The sequence below is a fragment of the Apiospora phragmitis genome (genome assembly GCF_038363925.1).
Source record: "Apiospora phragmitis strain CBS 135458 chromosome Unknown utg000008l:1.0-3514335.0:1.0-3519231.0, whole genome shotgun sequence".
NCBI classification, from domain to species: Eukaryota; Fungi; Ascomycota; class Sordariomycetes; order Amphisphaeriales; family Apiosporaceae; genus Apiospora; species Apiospora phragmitis.
Window position 1 is genome coordinate 3,394,132 of NW_027117407.1, and position 18,370 is coordinate 3,412,501.

The 18,370-nt window shown below is 52.9% G+C and overlaps 9 protein-coding genes across 9 annotated transcripts; 6 read left to right on the top strand and 3 right to left on the bottom strand.

The window, feature by feature from the left end:
• Positions 1–1,479: 1,479 nt before the first annotated feature.
• On the top strand, positions 1,480–2,332 carry PG994_009485 (NADH-ubiquinone oxidoreductase; the record flags this gene model as incomplete). The annotated part of the gene is made up of 3 exons (XM_066860894.1): positions 1,480–1,523; positions 1,586–1,718; positions 1,808–2,332. The coding sequence occupies 3 exons, from the start codon at positions 1,480–1,482 to the stop codon at positions 2,330–2,332; spliced, it is 702 nt and encodes a 233-aa protein (XP_066714483.1).
• A 318-nt stretch (positions 2,333–2,650) lies between these two features.
• Positions 2,651–3,643, top strand: PG994_009486 (pyrroline-5-carboxylate reductase dimerization-domain-containing protein; the record flags this gene model as incomplete). Its single annotated transcript, XM_066860895.1, has 2 exons — positions 2,651–3,209; positions 3,339–3,643. 2 exons carry the CDS (start codon positions 2,651–2,653, stop codon positions 3,641–3,643), a joined length of 864 nt encoding a protein of 287 aa, XP_066714484.1.
• Positions 3,644–4,170: 527 nt separating this feature from the next.
• PG994_009487 (uncharacterized protein) lies at positions 4,171–5,009 on the bottom strand (the record flags this gene model as incomplete). The annotated part of the gene is made up of 2 exons (XM_066860896.1): positions 4,171–4,323; positions 4,395–5,009. The coding sequence occupies 2 exons, from the start codon at positions 5,007–5,009 to the stop codon at positions 4,171–4,173; spliced, it is 768 nt and encodes a 255-aa protein (XP_066714485.1).
• Positions 5,010–5,061: 52 nt separating this feature from the next.
• Positions 5,062–6,081, bottom strand: PG994_009488 (heat shock protein; the record flags this gene model as incomplete). Its single annotated transcript, XM_066860897.1, has 2 exons — positions 5,062–5,953; positions 6,011–6,081. 2 exons carry the CDS (start codon positions 6,079–6,081, stop codon positions 5,062–5,064), a joined length of 963 nt encoding a protein of 320 aa, XP_066714486.1.
• A 715-nt stretch (positions 6,082–6,796) lies between these two features.
• On the top strand, positions 6,797–7,951 carry PG994_009489 (uncharacterized protein; the record flags this gene model as incomplete). Its single annotated transcript, XM_066860898.1, has 1 exon — positions 6,797–7,951. One exon carries the CDS (start codon positions 6,797–6,799, stop codon positions 7,949–7,951), a length of 1,155 nt encoding a protein of 384 aa, XP_066714487.1.
• Positions 7,952–8,660: 709 nt separating this feature from the next.
• Positions 8,661–9,663, bottom strand: PG994_009490 (Peptidyl-prolyl cis-trans isomerase; the record flags this gene model as incomplete). Its single annotated transcript, XM_066860899.1, has 6 exons — positions 8,661–8,847; positions 8,916–9,022; positions 9,089–9,258; positions 9,409–9,450; positions 9,507–9,529; positions 9,653–9,663. The coding sequence occupies 6 exons, from the start codon at positions 9,661–9,663 to the stop codon at positions 8,661–8,663; spliced, it is 540 nt and encodes a 179-aa protein (XP_066714488.1).
• Positions 9,664–12,083: 2,420 nt separating this feature from the next.
• PG994_009491 (uncharacterized protein) lies at positions 12,084–13,906 on the top strand (the record flags this gene model as incomplete). Its single annotated transcript, XM_066860900.1, has 4 exons — positions 12,084–12,165; positions 12,226–12,337; positions 12,447–13,403; positions 13,429–13,906. 4 exons carry the CDS (start codon positions 12,084–12,086, stop codon positions 13,904–13,906), a joined length of 1,629 nt encoding a protein of 542 aa, XP_066714489.1.
• A 1,659-nt stretch (positions 13,907–15,565) lies between these two features.
• Positions 15,566–16,225, top strand: PG994_009492 (uncharacterized protein; the record flags this gene model as incomplete). The annotated part of the gene is made up of 2 exons (XM_066860901.1): positions 15,566–15,736; positions 15,791–16,225. 2 exons carry the CDS (start codon positions 15,566–15,568, stop codon positions 16,223–16,225), a joined length of 606 nt encoding a protein of 201 aa, XP_066714490.1.
• Positions 16,226–16,600: 375 nt separating this feature from the next.
• PG994_009493 (uncharacterized protein) lies at positions 16,601–17,077 on the top strand (the record flags this gene model as incomplete). The annotated part of the gene is made up of 1 exon (XM_066860902.1): positions 16,601–17,077. The coding sequence occupies one exon, from the start codon at positions 16,601–16,603 to the stop codon at positions 17,075–17,077; it is 477 nt and encodes a 158-aa protein (XP_066714491.1).
• Positions 17,078–18,370: the final 1,293 nt, after the last annotated feature.

The window sequence follows — 18,370 nt, forward strand, 5'->3', positions numbered from 1 at the left end:
TTGGCGCATTGTGATGTCTTGGTTTTTGTCTTTTTTATCTGACTGTACATATATTAGAATCTACATTGGCTCCTCTGCATGGAGCGAGCACTTGACAGCTATTGATATTGATGTTTGCATTGACCATGGATCTGTAGAGTGCATGGTCCAAATTCGGGGGTGTTCTTCTTTGTTCCTTATACTATATACCTTATACGCGCCTCGGGTGCATACTTGCACCATCTTGGCTTCATGAGCTAACCAGCAAGATTGGTGTGCCGATCTGGTGAAGACATGGAACCAAAGGCTCGAGTCAGATTACCATTCGATGACCCTTGTTCTCGTGCCGAGGAGAAGGGTGAGAACCTAGTTTAGTTAGTTGTGCTGGTAGGGGACCCAACGACAATGTCATTGGCGAAGGGGTCTGGACTTTCCTGGGACCTGTCAGTGTCAATGCAGACCTCACACATCAGACGACTTCCACGCCCACATCACTGTCATCACATCATCACCTTCCACTCAATCACTCACCGTCCCTATGCTAGCCGGAAATGGAAGCTGCTGACACTGTGGATCGTCAGAATCAAGGGGGGTGCCGTAGTCGCTATACTTGTATGCTAATCACAAGATCAAACCACTATCCCACCCTGTAATTACCTCGAGTTCTAGCACTATTCTATCCTGGCCTGGCCTTCACCGGAGGCTGGCTGCACCCCTGTAGGGCTGGATCGGATTTGCTTCTTTGCACAACGGCCGTCGGACCAGGCAACAGGCAGTCTGTGCTGCTTCTGTTTTTATTCCTGTCGCCCCGGCCCGGCTCAGAAGGACCCGCGCCCGCCCGTCCACCGTCAGAAATGACATATCTATACTGGTCATCCAAGGCGGAGAACAAGTACTCAGCCCCCCGTCATCCGGGTAATGCCAGTCAATCAATCATGCTGGAAGTAAGCCGTGGTGATGGTGCTTGCTTTGGGCACCTGAAACTCAAGTCGCACATGTTTCCGGCATGTCTAGCAAATCATATGCCGCCGGTCAGGGCTTGCTGTTCGATCCATGGGGAACTCGAGCGGCACCTGTGGCTGTCTCCCCTCGCCTTCAGCTGCTTATCACTGCCTCCGTACTGGCCGTCATGTTCGGCTCGATGAGCCATCGAAGCTCGGCTGCAGCCCACGGTCAACTCAGATCTCGCGTGGTTTACCACCAAGTCGCGGCTTGCTCTGCTGGCACCACGCACACCTGTCCTCGTTCTGCCAATCCCACTGGCTTCTTAGTCAAGGTAGACAAGCCTGACTGATGTGGCCTGTACGAATGGAGACTATTCGGCGACTTTACTCACAACCCCCATAAACCATATCCATCCGAAATGTCTCCGCCAAGGGCATATAAAGGGAGCATGCACGTCTTCGGTGCTTGCCTGAGATGGACAGACCCCAAGATACCATCTCCCAGGACTATAAATCAAAGCCATCAGAGCCAGGACACAGACAGCACACTCCTAACATGGAAGCCAGGTCTATAACCGAGCGGAACCGCGACTTCTTCGAGTGAGTTCCCGGCTGACAACATCGTTGGTTCAACTGGCGACTGACCACTTGTGCATAAATAGTAAAGGTGCCGAACAAATATACACCATCCCTTGGATCCGTGACCTGGTGAGCCAAATCTCGGGGTTCCTTTCGTCGCACCATGAATGGCTCGGCATCCGCGCGGGTGAGGGCCCCAAAAGGATGATATCACTGGTAAGTAACACCCCTCCCCCCCCCTCACTTTGCGAACGGATCTATGCCCGTAAAAACCAATGCTAATCAGAGGCTTCTGGTCGCCACAGCCGCTCCTTGACTGTTTCGCCGCCACCCGGTGCATCGATCTATCTGGCGCCATGGTCGCTCAGTATAACGCCAACGCCTCAGGCCGTGGTCTGTCGCCTGGCCGAATGCTTGCTATACAAGGCGATCTGCTCTCGCCCGACGCTAAGGAGAACCTAGCCGACGACCCGAACTGGACCGGTTTCGACTTGATCGTCATATCCATGGCGCTGCACCATGTCACTGACCACGAGGCCATGGTTGCGAAGCTCGCAGCACGCCTCAATCCCGGCGGTACGCTGGCAATCGTGGACTGGGTTTCGAAGCCGGAGGGTCTTTCGGGGGAGGAAGAGCTGGCCATGAAAACACATACGTCGCATGGGACGATTACGAAACATGGATTCACGAGAGGGGAAATGGGAATGTACCTGGCGAAGGCCGGGCTTGTGGAGTACGACTTCACCGTCGCAACCAAGTGCCAGATGCCACCCGAGGCCGGGGGTGGTGAGAGGTTGGCCTTTGCCGCGCGGGCGAGGAGAGTGTCTTAGTCGAGGCTACCTTCAGAATCACCAGTTCCAGCCTATCCAAATCCTAGAAGAATGAATTCCTCAAATGACACTCATATCGTTGAATGTGTGGGACCTATGCTGTATGATATGAATGGGGCGAGGTCGAGCACCGGACGAACTTGCCCAGACCCCCTCCGACTTTCGGCGCCTTGTCCGGCTAGTCACGGCTGGACCCACTCGGCGCAACCCCCCCACCACCAGTTCTCAACCCTCAGTCAGTGACGTGATAATAATTCCCTGTTCGTTCTTTTCTCGATCCCTACAATACTACCTGCCTCCCCTGCATACAAAGAAGCCATGGCCCCTGTAAACCTCCATTTCGCCAACCTGGCCTTCATAGGCGGCGGCAACATGTGCGCCGCCATCGTCGGCGGTCTGCTGGCCAAGGGCATCATGCCCAAGGACCGCATCACCGTCTCGGAGCCGTGGGAGGTCAACCGCCAGAAGATGGCCGACCTGGGCGTCCAGACCACCACCTCCAACACCGACGCCGCCGGCGCCGCCGACCTGCTCGTCCTGGCCGTCAAGCCCCAGGTCGCCAAGGCCGTCTGCCAGGAGCTCGCCGCCTCGTGGGCCGCCCGCCAGGAGCTGCCCCTGATCGTCTCCATCGCCGCCGGCATCACCCTCGACAGCTTGTCTGCCTGGTTCACCGGCTCCGACGGCCGCGCCCCGCACGTCGTCCGCGTCATGCCCAACACCCCCGCCCTGCTGGGCGAGGGCGCCTCGGGCCTCTTTGCCGGTGCCGGCGTCACGGCCGCCGAGAAGGACCTGGTCACGGCGATGCTCCAGAGCTTCAGCAAGGCCACCGAGTGGGTGGCCAAGGAAGAATTGATCGACGTGGTGACTGGCTTGTCCGGTAAGTAATTGATCGGCGGATGGATGGTGTTGGACCTTCACCTAGCCCTTGCCCCCTCTCCATACACAGTGGGGGGGAATAGGAACGAGGAGCACAGCAGACTGGGGTGGCTGACACATACTTGTGCAGGTTCTGGGCCGGCATACTTCTTCGCCATGGTTGAGCACCTAGTCGCCAGTGCCAAGGCACAAGGTCTTTCGGAAGAGCAAGCTATGCGCTTGGCAAAACAGACGTGCTTTGGCGCCGGCAAGATGCTCGTAGAGTCTTCCGAGACTCCCACGCAGCTCCGGAAGAACGTCACAAGCCCTAAAGGCACCACCGAGGCGGCGCTGAAGAGCTTCGAGGCTTCCGGCTTCGAGGGCATTGTCGACAAGGCTGTCAAGGCTGCGAGCAGCCGCGGTGAGGAGCTGGGCAAGATTCTGGGCCAGTCATGAGAGACTGGTGGTATTTGCGAACTGCTTGCACAATTTCTCTGTCCCATCCATTGGCACTTGTCGAGAAGAAATTGCTGTACGCGCAGTGTTGTATGATGAGGCGACTGACTACAAATGGCCAAGAAAGGAGCGTCACGGAGTCGGCACCACAATGCACTCTAATCTATGGTCAATTATGGCTGGAGCGCCGGAAAAGATTAAGCGACGATGAGGGCCTCAAGAGGCTGGTAACGCAGGCGCAAAACCCACCCCCTTTTAGGGAGAAAGAGGAGCGCCAAAGAGAAATAAATCATCGAACATATGAGTCTCACTTCCAAAATCCACTGCAGCATGATGCGTAAGTAGGATCTCAGGTCCTCAGGTCGTCAAATCATTAAATTACTCCATCAATGCAGTTTGGTTTTGCAAGCAATGCCTAGCCTTCGTGTGACATCAAAAGACAAGTCAATCCCTGGATTAGAATACACCCTCCTCCCATGAATCTGCCGAAACCCATTCGCCGTCTCAAGGTACCACCTGACCTAGGCTCATCGGCCCATGCGGATAACACCAGCGGCCACCAGTTTTTGGATGTTGGATCGGACCGAGGGGTTCTTCATATGCTCCTGAAGAGCGGCAGGGTCCGACTGAGCCTGCTGAAGAATAGCCTGCATGACAGGGTCTTGCATTATGCTCATAATCTGCCACCGAATATTAGCATCATCATCACCATCACCATCACATTTCATCCATGTGGATAAGCGTGACTTACCTCGGGATCCTTTTGCAGACGCTCTCTCGTCTGCTCCTCGGTCTCGTTGTCTCGGGCCGAGTACATGGCTTGGATGGCCTTCTCCTGCTGTTGGGAAATCTCACGGGCGTTGGCGCCATTGTGGTGCTCGTTGTCGACTTCTGATGCCTCGGTGCAGGCATCCAGGCACTTGGAGTACTCGCGCATGCCGAAGTAGACCTGAGCCTTGCGAATGTAGGCACGGATGAACTTGGGGTCCTTCTTGATGGCCAAATCACAGTCCTGAAGAGCACTGGGGAATTCAAAGAGCTTTACGAACGCAGCCGCACGGTTGCTGTATCCGCGAGGGTCCTCGGGGGCGCACTTGACCATTTCGCTGTAAGCGGCCACAGCACCCGGGAAGTCTTGCTCCTTGAACTTCTTGTTACCTTCCTCGCGGGCTTCCTCGGCCTTCTGAGGGTCAATGTAGGACTTCTTAGCGGCTTCGATCTTATTGCGCTCGGCAGTGCGCAGCTTGGTGTTGACCTCCGGGGTTCGGTGTTCGGTCAGAGACTTCTTGTAGTTGGCAATGGCCGCATCGGCATCACCCATCTTCTCGTAGGCACTGCCAATGCGAGCGTACGACTTGGCGATCATCTTGAAGTCGGCATATATCTCACGGCCTTCGTCGATAGCCTTGGTGCAGGTATCAATACAGGTTTGGTAGTCGCCCTTTTCGAAGTAGGCGGCGCCTAGGTTGTTGAGGGTAGGTGATGTCCTTGTAGAGGTCCCAGGCGGCGCTGTAGTGTTTGATGGCCTCGTCGAAGTTGCGCTTCTTGTAGTTTTCGGTACCCGCAGCCTTCTCCTTGTCAGCCTCCGCCTTGGCCTTTTGCTTGGCCAGCTGCTCCTCGTCTTGCGCGGGCTCGGGCTCGGGCTCGGGGGCCTTCTTCGGCTCGGGCTCCGTCTTGGTCTTGGTATCATTCGGTACCAGGTCGGGCATGTCGACATCCTCGGCCTCGTTGGCGCTAGAGGCGGGTGCGCCGGCACCACTAGGCATATCTCCGGGAGCTCGGACATCCATGTCGACACCCATGGCAACGCCAAGAACCTGGATCATGCGCGGGTCACTGAATAGGTCTTGGGTGCTGGACGGGTCTTGCTGCAACTGTTGGACCTTGGCCATGAAGGAAGGGTCGGAGAAGTAGCCGCTTGTCTTGGGGTTGTTCATAAGCTTCTGCATCAGGTTGGGGTCCTTGAACATCTGGCCCATGCCGCCCAAGGGGTCGCCACCCATAGGGCCGCCAGCGTCTTGCTCCATGGCGCGCTGGACGCTTGCGAGGGAGGACTTGAGGCCGGCGTTGTTGGGGTCGTGCTTGAGACCCTCCTCGTAGGCATCGTTGGCAGCCAACAGATCGCCCTTGCCGTGGAGAGCGGTGCCCTTTCGGCTCCACCCCCTCGGCCAGTCGGGCTTGAGCTCTGTGGTCTTGTCGGCATCCTTCAGGGCATTGTCCCAGTCCTTCTTGGAAGCGTAGGCGGCAGAGCGATTGCTGTAGAGAACGTGGTTGCTACCATCCAGAGCGATGGCCTTGGTGAAAGCGTCGCTAGTGTCAAAGACAGGTCAGCCAAGAGAAAGGGTAGGGGTTGGTTGGTTGACTTACACAGCCTCATCGAAGTTCTTGTCGGCGATGGCCTTGTTGCCAATGGCCTTGAGCTCGTCGGCAGTAGACATGTTGGGCAATGTCGTCTGACTCCGTGTTGATGTGCGTATTTCTCGAAGATTGGGTAATCGAGAAGTCAACAAGATGATCTGTTTGCGATCGGGGAATGAGAGAGAGGAAGAAAATGATCGATGCTGGGCGGCAAGGGAAAGGCAGGCGGCAGGGCCCCGAAAATAAATCTGTATTGCGCGGGACGCCTAGTTGCTAGGTTAGCTTGGGATGGAATTGCAAGCTTGGGAGCTGCTGTTCCAGAGCTTTCCACAGCGGCATCGAGACCCTTCCACTGCCCGCGGGGGTCGGGTTGGTCGGTCGGGATTGGCTTAGTTGGCGGGGAAGAATGAATGCACTGCACTGCATGCACCTAACATAAGCAAACAGGTACCAAACCATCAAGTACCTACCTACCTACCTTTGACTGTGGCGGTGCACCTAAATCTTCTTATCTTATCGGGCTTGGAGGGGCTCCAACTTTTTTTACTTGGATGCTTATGATGCGCGGCAGCTGCTGCCTTCACCACCACTCACACAAAGAAGCCAGCCTCGTCGCATTGTGTAATGCAATACCTCGTAGCCGCATGGCAATCATTCGTGTCGGACTGCTAGCGCCCACATATCTCCTACCACCATTCGATATTGCCCTCTTCCGCTCCCTTCTCGCCACAACAACCACCACTTTGACTCAACAGCCACCCTCCCCTCGGCTGAGGCCGACCACCAGTCGCCAACATGGACGACAAGAAGGAGCTGCTTAAGGATCAGCTCTACCAGGCATGCGAGGAGAAGCTCGAAGGGCCCGACGTAACCGCCTATTCTCGCTCCTTCTCCCAGGACGATCTGCAGAGTCTGAGCATATGTCGTGAATTGAAGATAGACCTCAAGGCCCTCATGGGCCTGGTCCAGTCTCTGACCAACGACCGTCGCTTCATCCCCCTCCAGTCGGCAAGCGGTCCCGTATGGCGCCTGCGCCCCGAAGAGGAGGCCAACAAGTACCGCGGTCTCGAGAAGGACCAGGTCTTGGTCTACAGCTGGATCGACAATGCCGGCGGCGAGGGCATCTGGCAGCAGACCCTACGGAACAAGACCGGCATCACCCAAGACCAGCAGTTCAAGAACATCCTGAAGCAGCTCGAGGCCAAACGGCTGATCACTAGTTTCATGTCGGTACAGAATGCCTCGCACAAATGCTGGATCAAGGCTAGCATCAAACCAAGCATCAAGGCGACCGGGGGCCCCTGGTATGCCGACGGTGACCTGGACGAGTCCTTCATCAATATCCTCCTCAACGTCGTCTTCGATTTCATCAAGGACCAGGGCAGCTATTCGACCCGCGGCACTGGGGGTACTGCCAGAGGCGCAAGCACTAGTCCCGTATTGCCCAAGAAGGTACTCAAAGGAAAGGAGAGCGAGGTTGCCGTCGCCGCCCGGGGCAAGAAGCGGGATGCCGATGCTATCACCAACGACGATGAATCCACCCCGCTCAAGGCGCGCCGCAGCAACGGCCAGCAGCGCATCCTGCTTCCCATGCCTGCCGGCTACAGCAACTACATCACCTTGGCCGAGATCACCGAGAGGATTGCCGCTGCCAACATTACCAGGGGCACCAAGTTGAAGGAGAGCGATGTGAAGCAACTACTGGACGTCCTCATGTACGACGGTCGCATAGAGGAGATCAAAGTCGGGCGCCGTGTCGGCTACCGTGCCGTTCGCATCTCCAAACACGACCCGTCAAATTTCGTTCCAGGCAGCGTGCCCTCGTATGATTTGCCCTCCAATGGACTGACCGAAGCTCCTTGTGGCCGTTGCCCTGTCTTTGAACTGTGCGAAGAAGGAGGTCCCGTGTGGGCGGGCGGCTGCGAGTACTTCGATGGGTGGCTTGCATAACACGTCGGGCGGCGAACAACCGTCTTGCCTGGTCTGGTCTACCTACGCTTCCTCAGGGTCGATGTTCTCTCCCCGTGGACTGCAAATTTCGGCTCCGCCGTGAATTATTATTCTTCCTATTTTTATTGTTTTTTATTGCATTGCGTTGCATGGTCAGACGTTTGGTGGGTAAGCATGTCATCAAGAGGCAGACCTCGTTTGACGAGAGTTATAAATGGCAGGAGTTTGGGCTGTGATGAGAAATTGCTATTTACTGTCTAATAGAAAGGCCGGCAGGGCTAATCGCCTTGAAATACATATACCCTTGTCACAATCGTCACACTTGTTATGCCCACTTTCGATGGACTTCCCTCCGTGTAGTTTCTCTGTGTTCAATTTATCCAGGGGACAGCTGTGCTGGGTTGGTGGCGTTAACCTAGCATGGCCGCACAAAAGTTGAACTACAGTGAGAGATTGCATTCTCATTACACGAAGCATAATTCACGTGCAACAGTCAGGATAATACTCATGTTGCAAACATCTTGTGATTCAAGGCTACCTAAGCTCAGCACCACGAGTTTTGCCAGACCATCCCCTATTAGATCTGACGCGTTGACATCGTTCAGACCCTTCAATCACCCTGCGAGGCTTTTTGGTTGACCATATGAACATGGCGGGAACGCAATCATGTGTAGTGTTACACGAGAGGAAGGCAATGTATGTGCTAGACTTAAGCCTCACCGCTGTTGACGATGGTAGGGCGGGTGTTGTACTTGACAGTGCCGCTCTGGGATCCAGTAGCCTCCAGGGCGCGGACAACGTCCAGGGACGCCTGGTCGGCAACCTCGCCGAAGACGACGTGGCGTCCGTTCAACCACGAAGTGACAACGGTGGTGACGAAGAACTGGGAGCCGTTGCTAGAATTTTGGTTAGTCCGTCATTCGGGCAAGCGAGCAGTTTACTGCCATGTAGGATAAAGACTTACGTGTTGGGGCCAGCGTTGGCCATGGACAGCAGACCGGGCTTGTCGTGCTTGAGGGTGAAGTTCTCATCGGCGAACTTCTCACCGTAGATAGACTTGCCACCAGTGCCCTAGATTACAGAGTGAGTACGAGAGTCAAGGACAGGGGGATGGTTGTACTCGGGTGGTGTACTCACGTTGCCACGGGTGAAGTCACCACCCTGGAGCATGAACTCGGGGATGATGCGGTGGAAAGCAGAGCCCTTGTAGCCAAAGCCCTTCTCACCGGTGCAGAGAGCACGGAAGTTCTCGGCGGTCTTGGGGACGACGTCGTTGAAGAGGTTGAAGTTGATGCGGCCGGTCTGCTCTACAGTCGGGGACAGTCAGTATTAGCAATTGGGGTTGGCCGTACAGGAATTACGCGATGCGGGGTTTGAGCTTGGAAGCTTTGGAAGCTTCGCTCGAGAAGGGCGGTAAAGGTAAAGCACGGGTGAAGACGACAACAGGGGATACTCACTCTTGACAGTACCGGTAGGGCGGCCACCCTCCATGACGGGGCCTACTACATGTCAGCATCGATGCGATTATCACCAAAGGACCTGCGGGTTTATTTACCCTCCCACTCGACTTCGAAGAAGCTGTTGGATGAGGGATATGTTAGCCGACGAAGAGCCAGAGGGACAAAACAAGACGTCATGCCGGCATGGGCAAGACGTGCTCGCGGCAGAGGGAGTCGAGGGGGCAGAGGGGCTTGGACTTACACCTTAGACATGTTGGCGGATGAAGCAGAGAAGAATCTGATTCGGTTGAAGGAAGAAGTTGTGGATGGGGGAAAAGCTGCCTTGGGTGCAACAAACTTGAGAGAAGATGTTGAAGGTCGATGGAGTTGGGAGAAAGTAGAGGAAAAGGTCGTGAGGCGGGGGGTCAGTCGAGAAGCCATTTTCTTGTATGGAAAAGCTGTTTCGGTTGCTAAGGCGGGGCAATCCTGCTGTTAGTACATGAATACATCACAATCGATCAATCAATGTCCCCTCCAGCTTTCCAAGGTTCGAGTGGTTCCAGTGATTCCAGCACTCATGTCATGTACCTGCCGTACCTACTGTACCGCTACTTGTACAGACATTGACCGTAAAACCCGTCCAGAATAGTGGGGGGAGGGGGAGGAGCAGCAGGAGGGCAGGAAGGCAAGGACTCGGGGAGGGGTGAGTGAGCATGGAGCATTGACAATGCGTACATAGGTAGGTAGGTACTTTATGTATCCGCACTCCCGTCAAAAACATACCCCGCCTTCTCTACTCTGCCGCCATCGTCTGCTTGATCAATCAACTGATTCTTGTTGTACAAACTTGACGGTGATGCCCAGAGGAGCTGCTCTGCTTTTGCCAATTGTTGCCTCGGAAATCAGGCCGGATTGGTCATGCCCTCCGTATTTGCCTCAGGTTCCCATCCGGACGGGGTGCAACAAAAATAACTGCAGCTGCTAGCTTCGAGGCTTTCCGAAGAGCTCTGCTTTGCTCTGCTAGGGGGCTAGGAGGTACACTCGATTACCCCTCGATTCAAGTACCAAGGTACTAAGCATTTGAGCGACCAAAAGAGAGACCTGGTTGGTCCTTGCAATTGCTTCGGGGACCCCTCTTCTGGCGTCAGCTTGCAGCAAGCTCGAGAGCCATCGGCACCATCGCCATACCGGCAACACGAGAGAAGGGGGAAACTGACAAACTCAATGGGTGGCTGGGAAATGACGCTGTTTTCATCTTCGTCTATCGTGCTAGTAGAGGGGGCAGCCATTGGCCTAGCCATCGCTTTCTGGCAAGTTGTACTCAGTGGTACACGCATCGCATCGACTGCCAGCTTGGTGGTCGAGCTAATCAGAGTGCTGGAGCACGGTGGCCCCTCTCCTTCCCAGTCTGCTTGGTGCAAGGAGCCAAGGACGCACGCGTGTACAGCGAGCAAGCAAGCCCGTGTTGATGCCGCATGCCATGCTTACAAGCCATGAATGGTCAAGCCAGAGGTACTTAGCAAGGCAAATCCCGCGCACTCGCGCACACAGCAGTCATCATAGGAACCAGCGGCTTGAGCATGCTTTGGGGAATCAGGGCAATAAGAGGGAGCTTCTCGCCATGATATGGTTGCCGCTGGCAGCTTGGCCGGTGGCAAGCCGTCAGCCGCAAGACGGATGGATGAATCGATCCCCCAGGCTCACCGCTGCTCCATGGCAGTATCGAGGGATTCCAGTTTGCGTCCAGCTCGAACGAATAAGGGTGGGAAGAGGAAAATATGCTTGCTGCTGGGGAATAAGAGGACACGACGGTACCAAAGAAATTATTGGACATACCTTCTGAAAGATGCGGCCTCGGGTAAGGATGAGTCCGGTATATGCGGGAAATCTATTAGAAACACAGACTAGGTATACAGGTCCGAAGAGTGGTTGATGTAAGGTATATTACACAGGACGATGATAGATAGTAGTTGAGATGGGTTGATGATGCTCTCCCGGCCAAAGTGACAGAAACTTTTTAGGCCCATGTTGTCTGTGCACTCGTCTCCCGTGTCCGCCCCGGCCGCCGAGCACCTACTCACTCCCGCAATACTCAACTAAGTCTGCACAACAACGACAAGACAGTCAAGATACAATGGTTAAGGGCGGTATTCCGACGGCTCGTCGACTCTGTGCTGATGCGCATTTCTATTTGCTGCACTTCATAAGATTGATATTATGTCTTCCACATCACCTTGGGTTGGTTGGGGCGTCGAGGCCAAGTACAAAGTTGATCATCAAGCTTAGGTACGTACATAAAGTATGAAGCAGAGCAAGAAGCAACTCGACTCATCGGAGACACAGGATCTCGTTGCACGGCTGACACCCGGTGACCAGAAGTAGAAAAGAATAGAGCAGACAAAATAAGGCTTCATTTAATTATTACTTATCACATCAAGTTGTCTGTCATGTTAGCAAGTCACCCCTCAGGGTAAGGTTGCAGACTTCCGCTAGCTGTAGGTACTCACCGTGAGCCCCAGCTGGCAGCCGGTTGGCAGACCTGCAACCTCCAGCTTGGACCTGCCAACCTACACCTACTCGAATGCCCAAGTGGCCTGAAAGCCAGTTAAGCTGCTGATCCAGAGTTGCCTACTTCATTCACATTGTTCACATCCAGGACGTGGTGCAAAGCCGTCGCACCCCTTTTCGCCAAGATGGATCTCAACAACTTGCAGAGCACTATTTCCAACCTGACCTTGTACGATCTCAAGGCAGGCGTGCGCAAAGTCCAGAATGGTAAGTGATTGATCCCGAGACCGCGGTCGGGGCCGAATGCTGATTGACCGTCGCCCTTAGCTGTCATGAACTACACGGAAATGGAAGCCAAGGTGCGCGAGGCAACGAACAATGAGCCATGGGGCTCCTCCTCCTCCTTGATGCAGGAGATTGCCAATGGCACCTTCAACTAGTACGTAGTATACTTATCCTGTATTGTTGCCCACGGGGGCCAGGGGGGCCGCTCATGGGAGCCCTTCGCCAGAGGGCAAACATCGCTAATGCATACGCGCCATTACCAGCCAGACGCTTAACGAGATCATGCCCATGATATACCGACGCTTCACCGAGAAGGCCGCCGAGGAATGGCGACAGATCTACAAGGCACTCCAGTTGCTCGAATACCTCATCAAGCACGGCTCCGAGCGCGTAATTGATGATGCACGAGGCCACATCACCCTCCTCAAGATGCTCCGCCAATTCCATTACATCGACCAGAACGGTAAAGACCAGGGCATCAATGTACGAAACCGCGCAAAAGAGCTTGCCGAGCTGCTGAGTGATGTAGAGCGGATTCGAACCGAGCGCAAGAAAGCAAGAACCAACAAGGCCAAATACACTGGTGTCGAGGGCGGCTCCATGGGCGGCTTCTCCAGTGGCAGTGGCAGCGGCAGTAGATATGGTGGATTCGGTAGCGAAACCGGCGGCTTCGGTGGTGCCAGTGCTGGGTACGGTGGTTACTCCGGCGGTGTCTACGGAGACGGCGGCGGTTTCGGTGGTCAAGAAGCAAACGACTATCGAGAACCATCGCGGCGCGCCGAGCAGTTCGAGGAGTACGACGAATTCGACGACGACACGGGCGCCGCATCATCACGCGCCAAAAGGTCGGAGAGGACCGAGAGAGCCGGAGTGAAGAAGACGACACCTGCGGCGGCGCCCCCAAAGAAAGCCAAGGAGCCCGAAGTCGATCTATTCTCGTTTGACGATCCCGAGCCTGCACCATCGGCCTCGGCTGCTGCTCCACTACCGGCGGCGGCGCCTTCGAATGGATCTTCGGCGCTGGCTTCGCTATCCAATGATGATGATGAATTCGACGACTTCCAGTCGGCTACTCCTGTCCCGGCGGCCCAGTCTTCAGGCGCCTCTAGCGCCTTTGCAATCCCGCCCCAGATGGTCACGTCAAGCGCACAGTCGACTGCTCAGTTCGCTGCCCCCCAGCCCGTTTCCGGGCCTCAGAATGCCAATATCAACAGCATGATGTCTGCCATCTCCCCTCCCCCTCAGTACGAATGCGGCGGCCGGGCCCAACTACTCTGCATTCAGCACTCCTGGCAGCAGTATCATGTCGCCCCAGGCCTCGAAGCCTGCGGGATACCAGCCGTCGCAGCCCAACTATTTCCAATCCGTACAGGTCGGTCAGGCACCGCAGCACACGGGTTCCTCCCTGTCGGGGTCATCTAGCATGGCTGCCGCACCTGCCGCTACAGGCATGTCGGCGTTCAACAAGCCTGCGGCAACTCCGTCAGCTAAGCCTGCTGCGAGTGGTGATCCGTTTGCCAACCTATGGGGTGCTGCAGGCGGCAATGTCAAGAAGTCTAACACCCCAGCGTCGGGGCCCAAGTTGGGCCAATTGGCCAAAGAAAAGACTAGTGCGTCACTTTGGGGAGCGCCTGCGGCAGGCACACCCAAGCCAGCGCAGCCGACTTCGGGGGCTGCTGGCTCAAGCGCGGGTGGCAGTGGGCTTGATGATCTGCTAGGTTAAGGTTAAGCCCCAGTACAAGGTGGCATGGCAAGTTCCCTCGGCGTGCCATGGAAGGGGAGGGGGTAGGTAGAATGCGTCTTGCAGCTGGGGTTTAGATGGAAAGAAGACTAGTAAAGGGATCGCTGGTTTACTGGTCAGGCGATGACGTAAATGCCGGTGAATGTAAGTTTGATGGATACCGTACCGTCCTTCAAGATAGGCGTCTAGGCGTAGCAACAAAACTGCCCTTTTTTTCTTCTTCTTGTGATGATACGAAGCTGAAGCTCGGGCCAGAGCCATATGTGTGACACGCAAGCTTTCTTGGACACCTGCCCGGGATTAAATCAACTGCTATTCCATTTTCTCGGCGAGCACATTCACTGGTGGAGGCGGTTTATGACAGGTATGTTACGAAGGCCTCTCTCTATCTCCTAATGATTCGCACTCGTCCCTTAAGAAACAGCATGAATGGTGTGAAATGAAGCGTCGGGTCGTCAGGTCTGCGCACCTACTTCGCCTCATCCGTCGCAATCTCGTATGCAGTTCCATTTGGCTGCAGGCGGCCAGACTGGTGGCCATGAAACATGGTGATGGTGGCAGAACGAATGACGGGTCAATAGAGCCAGCAGCTCTTGGCAAATGCAGAGAACCGAGCTAAGCAGGGCTTTCTTGACCCGCCGGCGGGCCGCGTCTGGGAAACACTCAAGCACTATAGATGAAGTGCAGGGCAACGGTCAAGGAGCCAACCAGATCTGTCCGATCATAAGGCTCGCCGCGCCTGTTGAGACGACGATTCGGGCCACGGCCGCTCTTAATTGGCCCTTACCGGCAGCAGGCCATTTCTATGGGGGACCAGCCGGGGACGCGTCCGGTATGCCAGGATTCCAACCCGACTACTAAGCGCGGTGTCAGGCGGCCGCTCTGATTGGTCCACGCCGGCGCCAACTGCAACAGCTCCCAATATCAACTCGGCATGATTGTCGATCGACTAGCTCAGCTCATGTCCAAAATAGCAGCGCGACAGATGGCGGCTCAATGTTTAGGTAGGCGCGGCGAGGATGGTCTAGGCATCACAGGAACGGCCAAGGTGAGCAACTAGGTTAGTGAAGCAGGTCAAGCAAGGGGAGGACCAGAAGGAAGAAGAACAGCAAGTACATATAGGGAGCCGAGATCCCCCCGTTTAGGAGAAGAGCTTTGTTCTCTCATCAAGCAATCCTACCATCATCCTCTCTCACGACTTTCCTTTGAGTCTTTTCCTACCTGTCTTTCCTCTGTCTCGGTCTCGGTCTCGGTCTCGGTCTTTTGGGAGGGTTTTCCTATCATACATACATTGATCTTTGGTTTTCCATCTGTCCCATCTATCAACACACAGTCGATCTGTCTGTTATACCTGCTGCCCTGTCCGGAACCCTCTCGCTACCGTTCGGTCCGCTGCTTTTCCATTCCTTCGCTCCCGGTCTCGAGTCCGGTCCTTCGACCAAGTCCCGTCCACTTTCGCTTGCCATAGCCTTGCCCACGGTCTAGCACCGTCCCTCGTTCAATATTTCTTCTCCACTGCTTCCGACAGCTGCCATTCCCAAGCCGCGGCCGCACTTTCCTTTGCGTACCGCCCTTAAACTGAACCAGCCTCGTCCCAGACTCTCGCTCATCACCGACTTCGAGAAGCCGATTCCCCTCAGAATGCGCTTCCAGGCTCCTCAGCTCGGCGCTCTGGGCGTCACCTTCACCGCCTTCCGCGGACTGCAATTCGTCTCACTCGTAGCCATCATTGGCCTAACTGCCAACTTCATCAGTGAGATCGTTTCCGCCCGTCGCGATGCCCCCGACGTTCTCGTTGGGACACTGGTAGTGGTAAGTCTCCAACCAACGGACCAGGCGCGAGACAATACGACTAACACTCAGCAGTCTAGCATTGCTACACTCTATGTTGCCATCTCGTACATTCTGTACTATGACGGCCTGCTCCCACTCCTCATCTCTGCTGGGCTGGATTTCGCACTGACGATTGCCACCATCGTCGTAGCCGTCACAGTCGGCAAGCCCCTATCGATGCTGACATGTGAGGTGCTTCCAGAAAGCTCCCCGTCGTCTCTGGCCGCAAGTGTCACATATGTTGCCAGCACGCAAACTCAAGGTATCACCTACCGGAATGTCTTGTCCAAGGCCGTCAACTACTTTGCCTTTGTCGCCATTAACCAGCCGCACTGCTACGAGATCAAGGCCGTCTGGGGATTGAGCATCGCGCTGTGTGTGCTCTTTGCTTTTAGCGCCATTGTCTGCGTCGGCCTCTGGCGCCGTGTGAAGGTTACAGTTGCCCCTCCCAAGGACATCGAAGGCTAGGGACACGCGGGCGCTCGGGGGGTTGTTGGATCAAGGGGAGATGTAGCTGACTACAGAGAGAAGGGTGTGACATTCGAATTCGTTCCGCCGCCCCCGCCGCCATCCAGTCATGGTGTTCGTGGGGCTTCTGGGCTTTCAAGTCCGATTCTTCCACCTTCTCGCAGCCTTGGCACCGGCACCGTTCGGCATGCCGGCCCGGCTTTTCATCCGACCTTGGTACATCAATCTCCTGCAGCGCCCCAAGCAGCCCAGCAGGCACCTATCTTTCGGTCCATCGACGAGGATATCGATCCTGTACCTGCCCCTCCGCTGATCGTTCATTCCCGCAATGCCAGTCGGGGCCGTTCCCTGACTGCAAGGCAGAGTGCTGTCACAATGCCGCCCATTCCTGAATCACCTACCGGCCTTGCACCTCCTAATGCAAACTCACCGACAGATGACTTTATCCCCATCATTCACCAATGCGGGCCAGGCAAGATCCAGACAAGAGCCTTGTTTCCGCCCGGGCCGACCAGGGGGGTAGCTAAAGATGACGAGGATGAGGGCTTCACGCCTATAACGCCGTCCCCTTCAGATACTTCTCCGAAATCGCCACGAAGGTGGTTAACGAGTAGCCCTCGCGATGTTTTGGGTATTCCCGTGAGCAAAGTCTTCCTCGCGCGCAAATTGCGCAAGAGTAACGATGTCGAAGATTTGGAACCTCTGAGTCCCCGCGAAGCACCTACATCATCATATCCACCTGTTCCAGCAGTGGTGCAGGGGGCGAAGGAGCGTAAGACAATATGGGGGTTTGTGGAAGGGTGGTGGGATCTTGGGCTATTAGATCGTGGGAGGAGCCTGAGGAGGAAGTAATGTATTGATTATTGTCGTCGTGGTTACCCTGGGAGGCTCGAAAATAGTTGCGGTAATAGCTTAGCTGGAATGGCGTTTGATTTTTTACGATAGTATAAGATTAAGTAAATTATGAAGCCTTGACAAGAAAACGAGTTGGGTATCCTTGTGGTAAGAACGAAGTCTTTGGACCTCCGCTTATTAGGTAAAGACTCCCTTCTTAAGGCAGGTAACGGGACTATCTAAGCCTCTCGAGGCTTATAGACACCGATCATCCGGATTTAACCCAGCCTCGAAATGCTCGTAAAACCCGCTATTTTATTATATTTTTAATAAAATTTAATAAATTAACGACGCTTTATATTTTTAATAAAATATAATGAATTAGCGACGCCTTTTAAAAATAAAATAATAGTTTTATAATAATATTTTTTAAAAAGTTATAATAAAAGTAAAGAAAAATATTTCTTAAAATTTAATTTTTTTAAGTTTTTTATAATTGTTTAATATAAGTTAACTATAAACTTTAAAAATTATATAATATAAACTATAAAAACTTTATTTTAATATTATATCTTTATAGGTTTTTTATAAGTTAAATTAATTTATAAGAAAATTTTTAAAAAAAAAGTTTATTATATATAGAAAATTAACTATTTAATATATAAGCTTTTAATAATTAATAATAAAGCGATTATTTAAAAAATCTCCCTTTTTTTAAATATTATATTAAGTTTAATTTAATTATAATTGATATATAATAAACGTTATTTAAGTTTTTTTTAAAAAAAAAAAAACTTAATAAAATATACTTAAGTTTAAATTAATAATATAAAAGAGTATTTAAATATATAATAATAAAAACGCTCTATTATAATAATAAAAGTAATAAAATACGCGGCTTTAAAAGCGATAAAGAATTTTAACTTTATAGTATAATTATTAACGTTTTAATAAATAACTGAATTATTTTCGAATATACGAGCTTTAATAGTGAATAAAGTATTAATAATATTTAATAATTATAGTAAATAAAATAAATAAAGAGGTATATTAAGCGTAATATTATTATTACTTTTATAATATAATTTAAATTATATTAAAATATAACTCTTATAGCCGTTAAAGATTAAAAAGCGATAATAACCTTTCGTTTATAGTTTAATATATTTATTAAAGTATTTAATTTAATTCTAGCTTATTTCGTTATTAGTTTAATTTTTAATTTTTTTTTAATTATTTAATCGCTTAATAAATCTTATTTATAAGTTTAATTTATAAAGTAATATTAATTTTTAATAATTAAAAACGGCG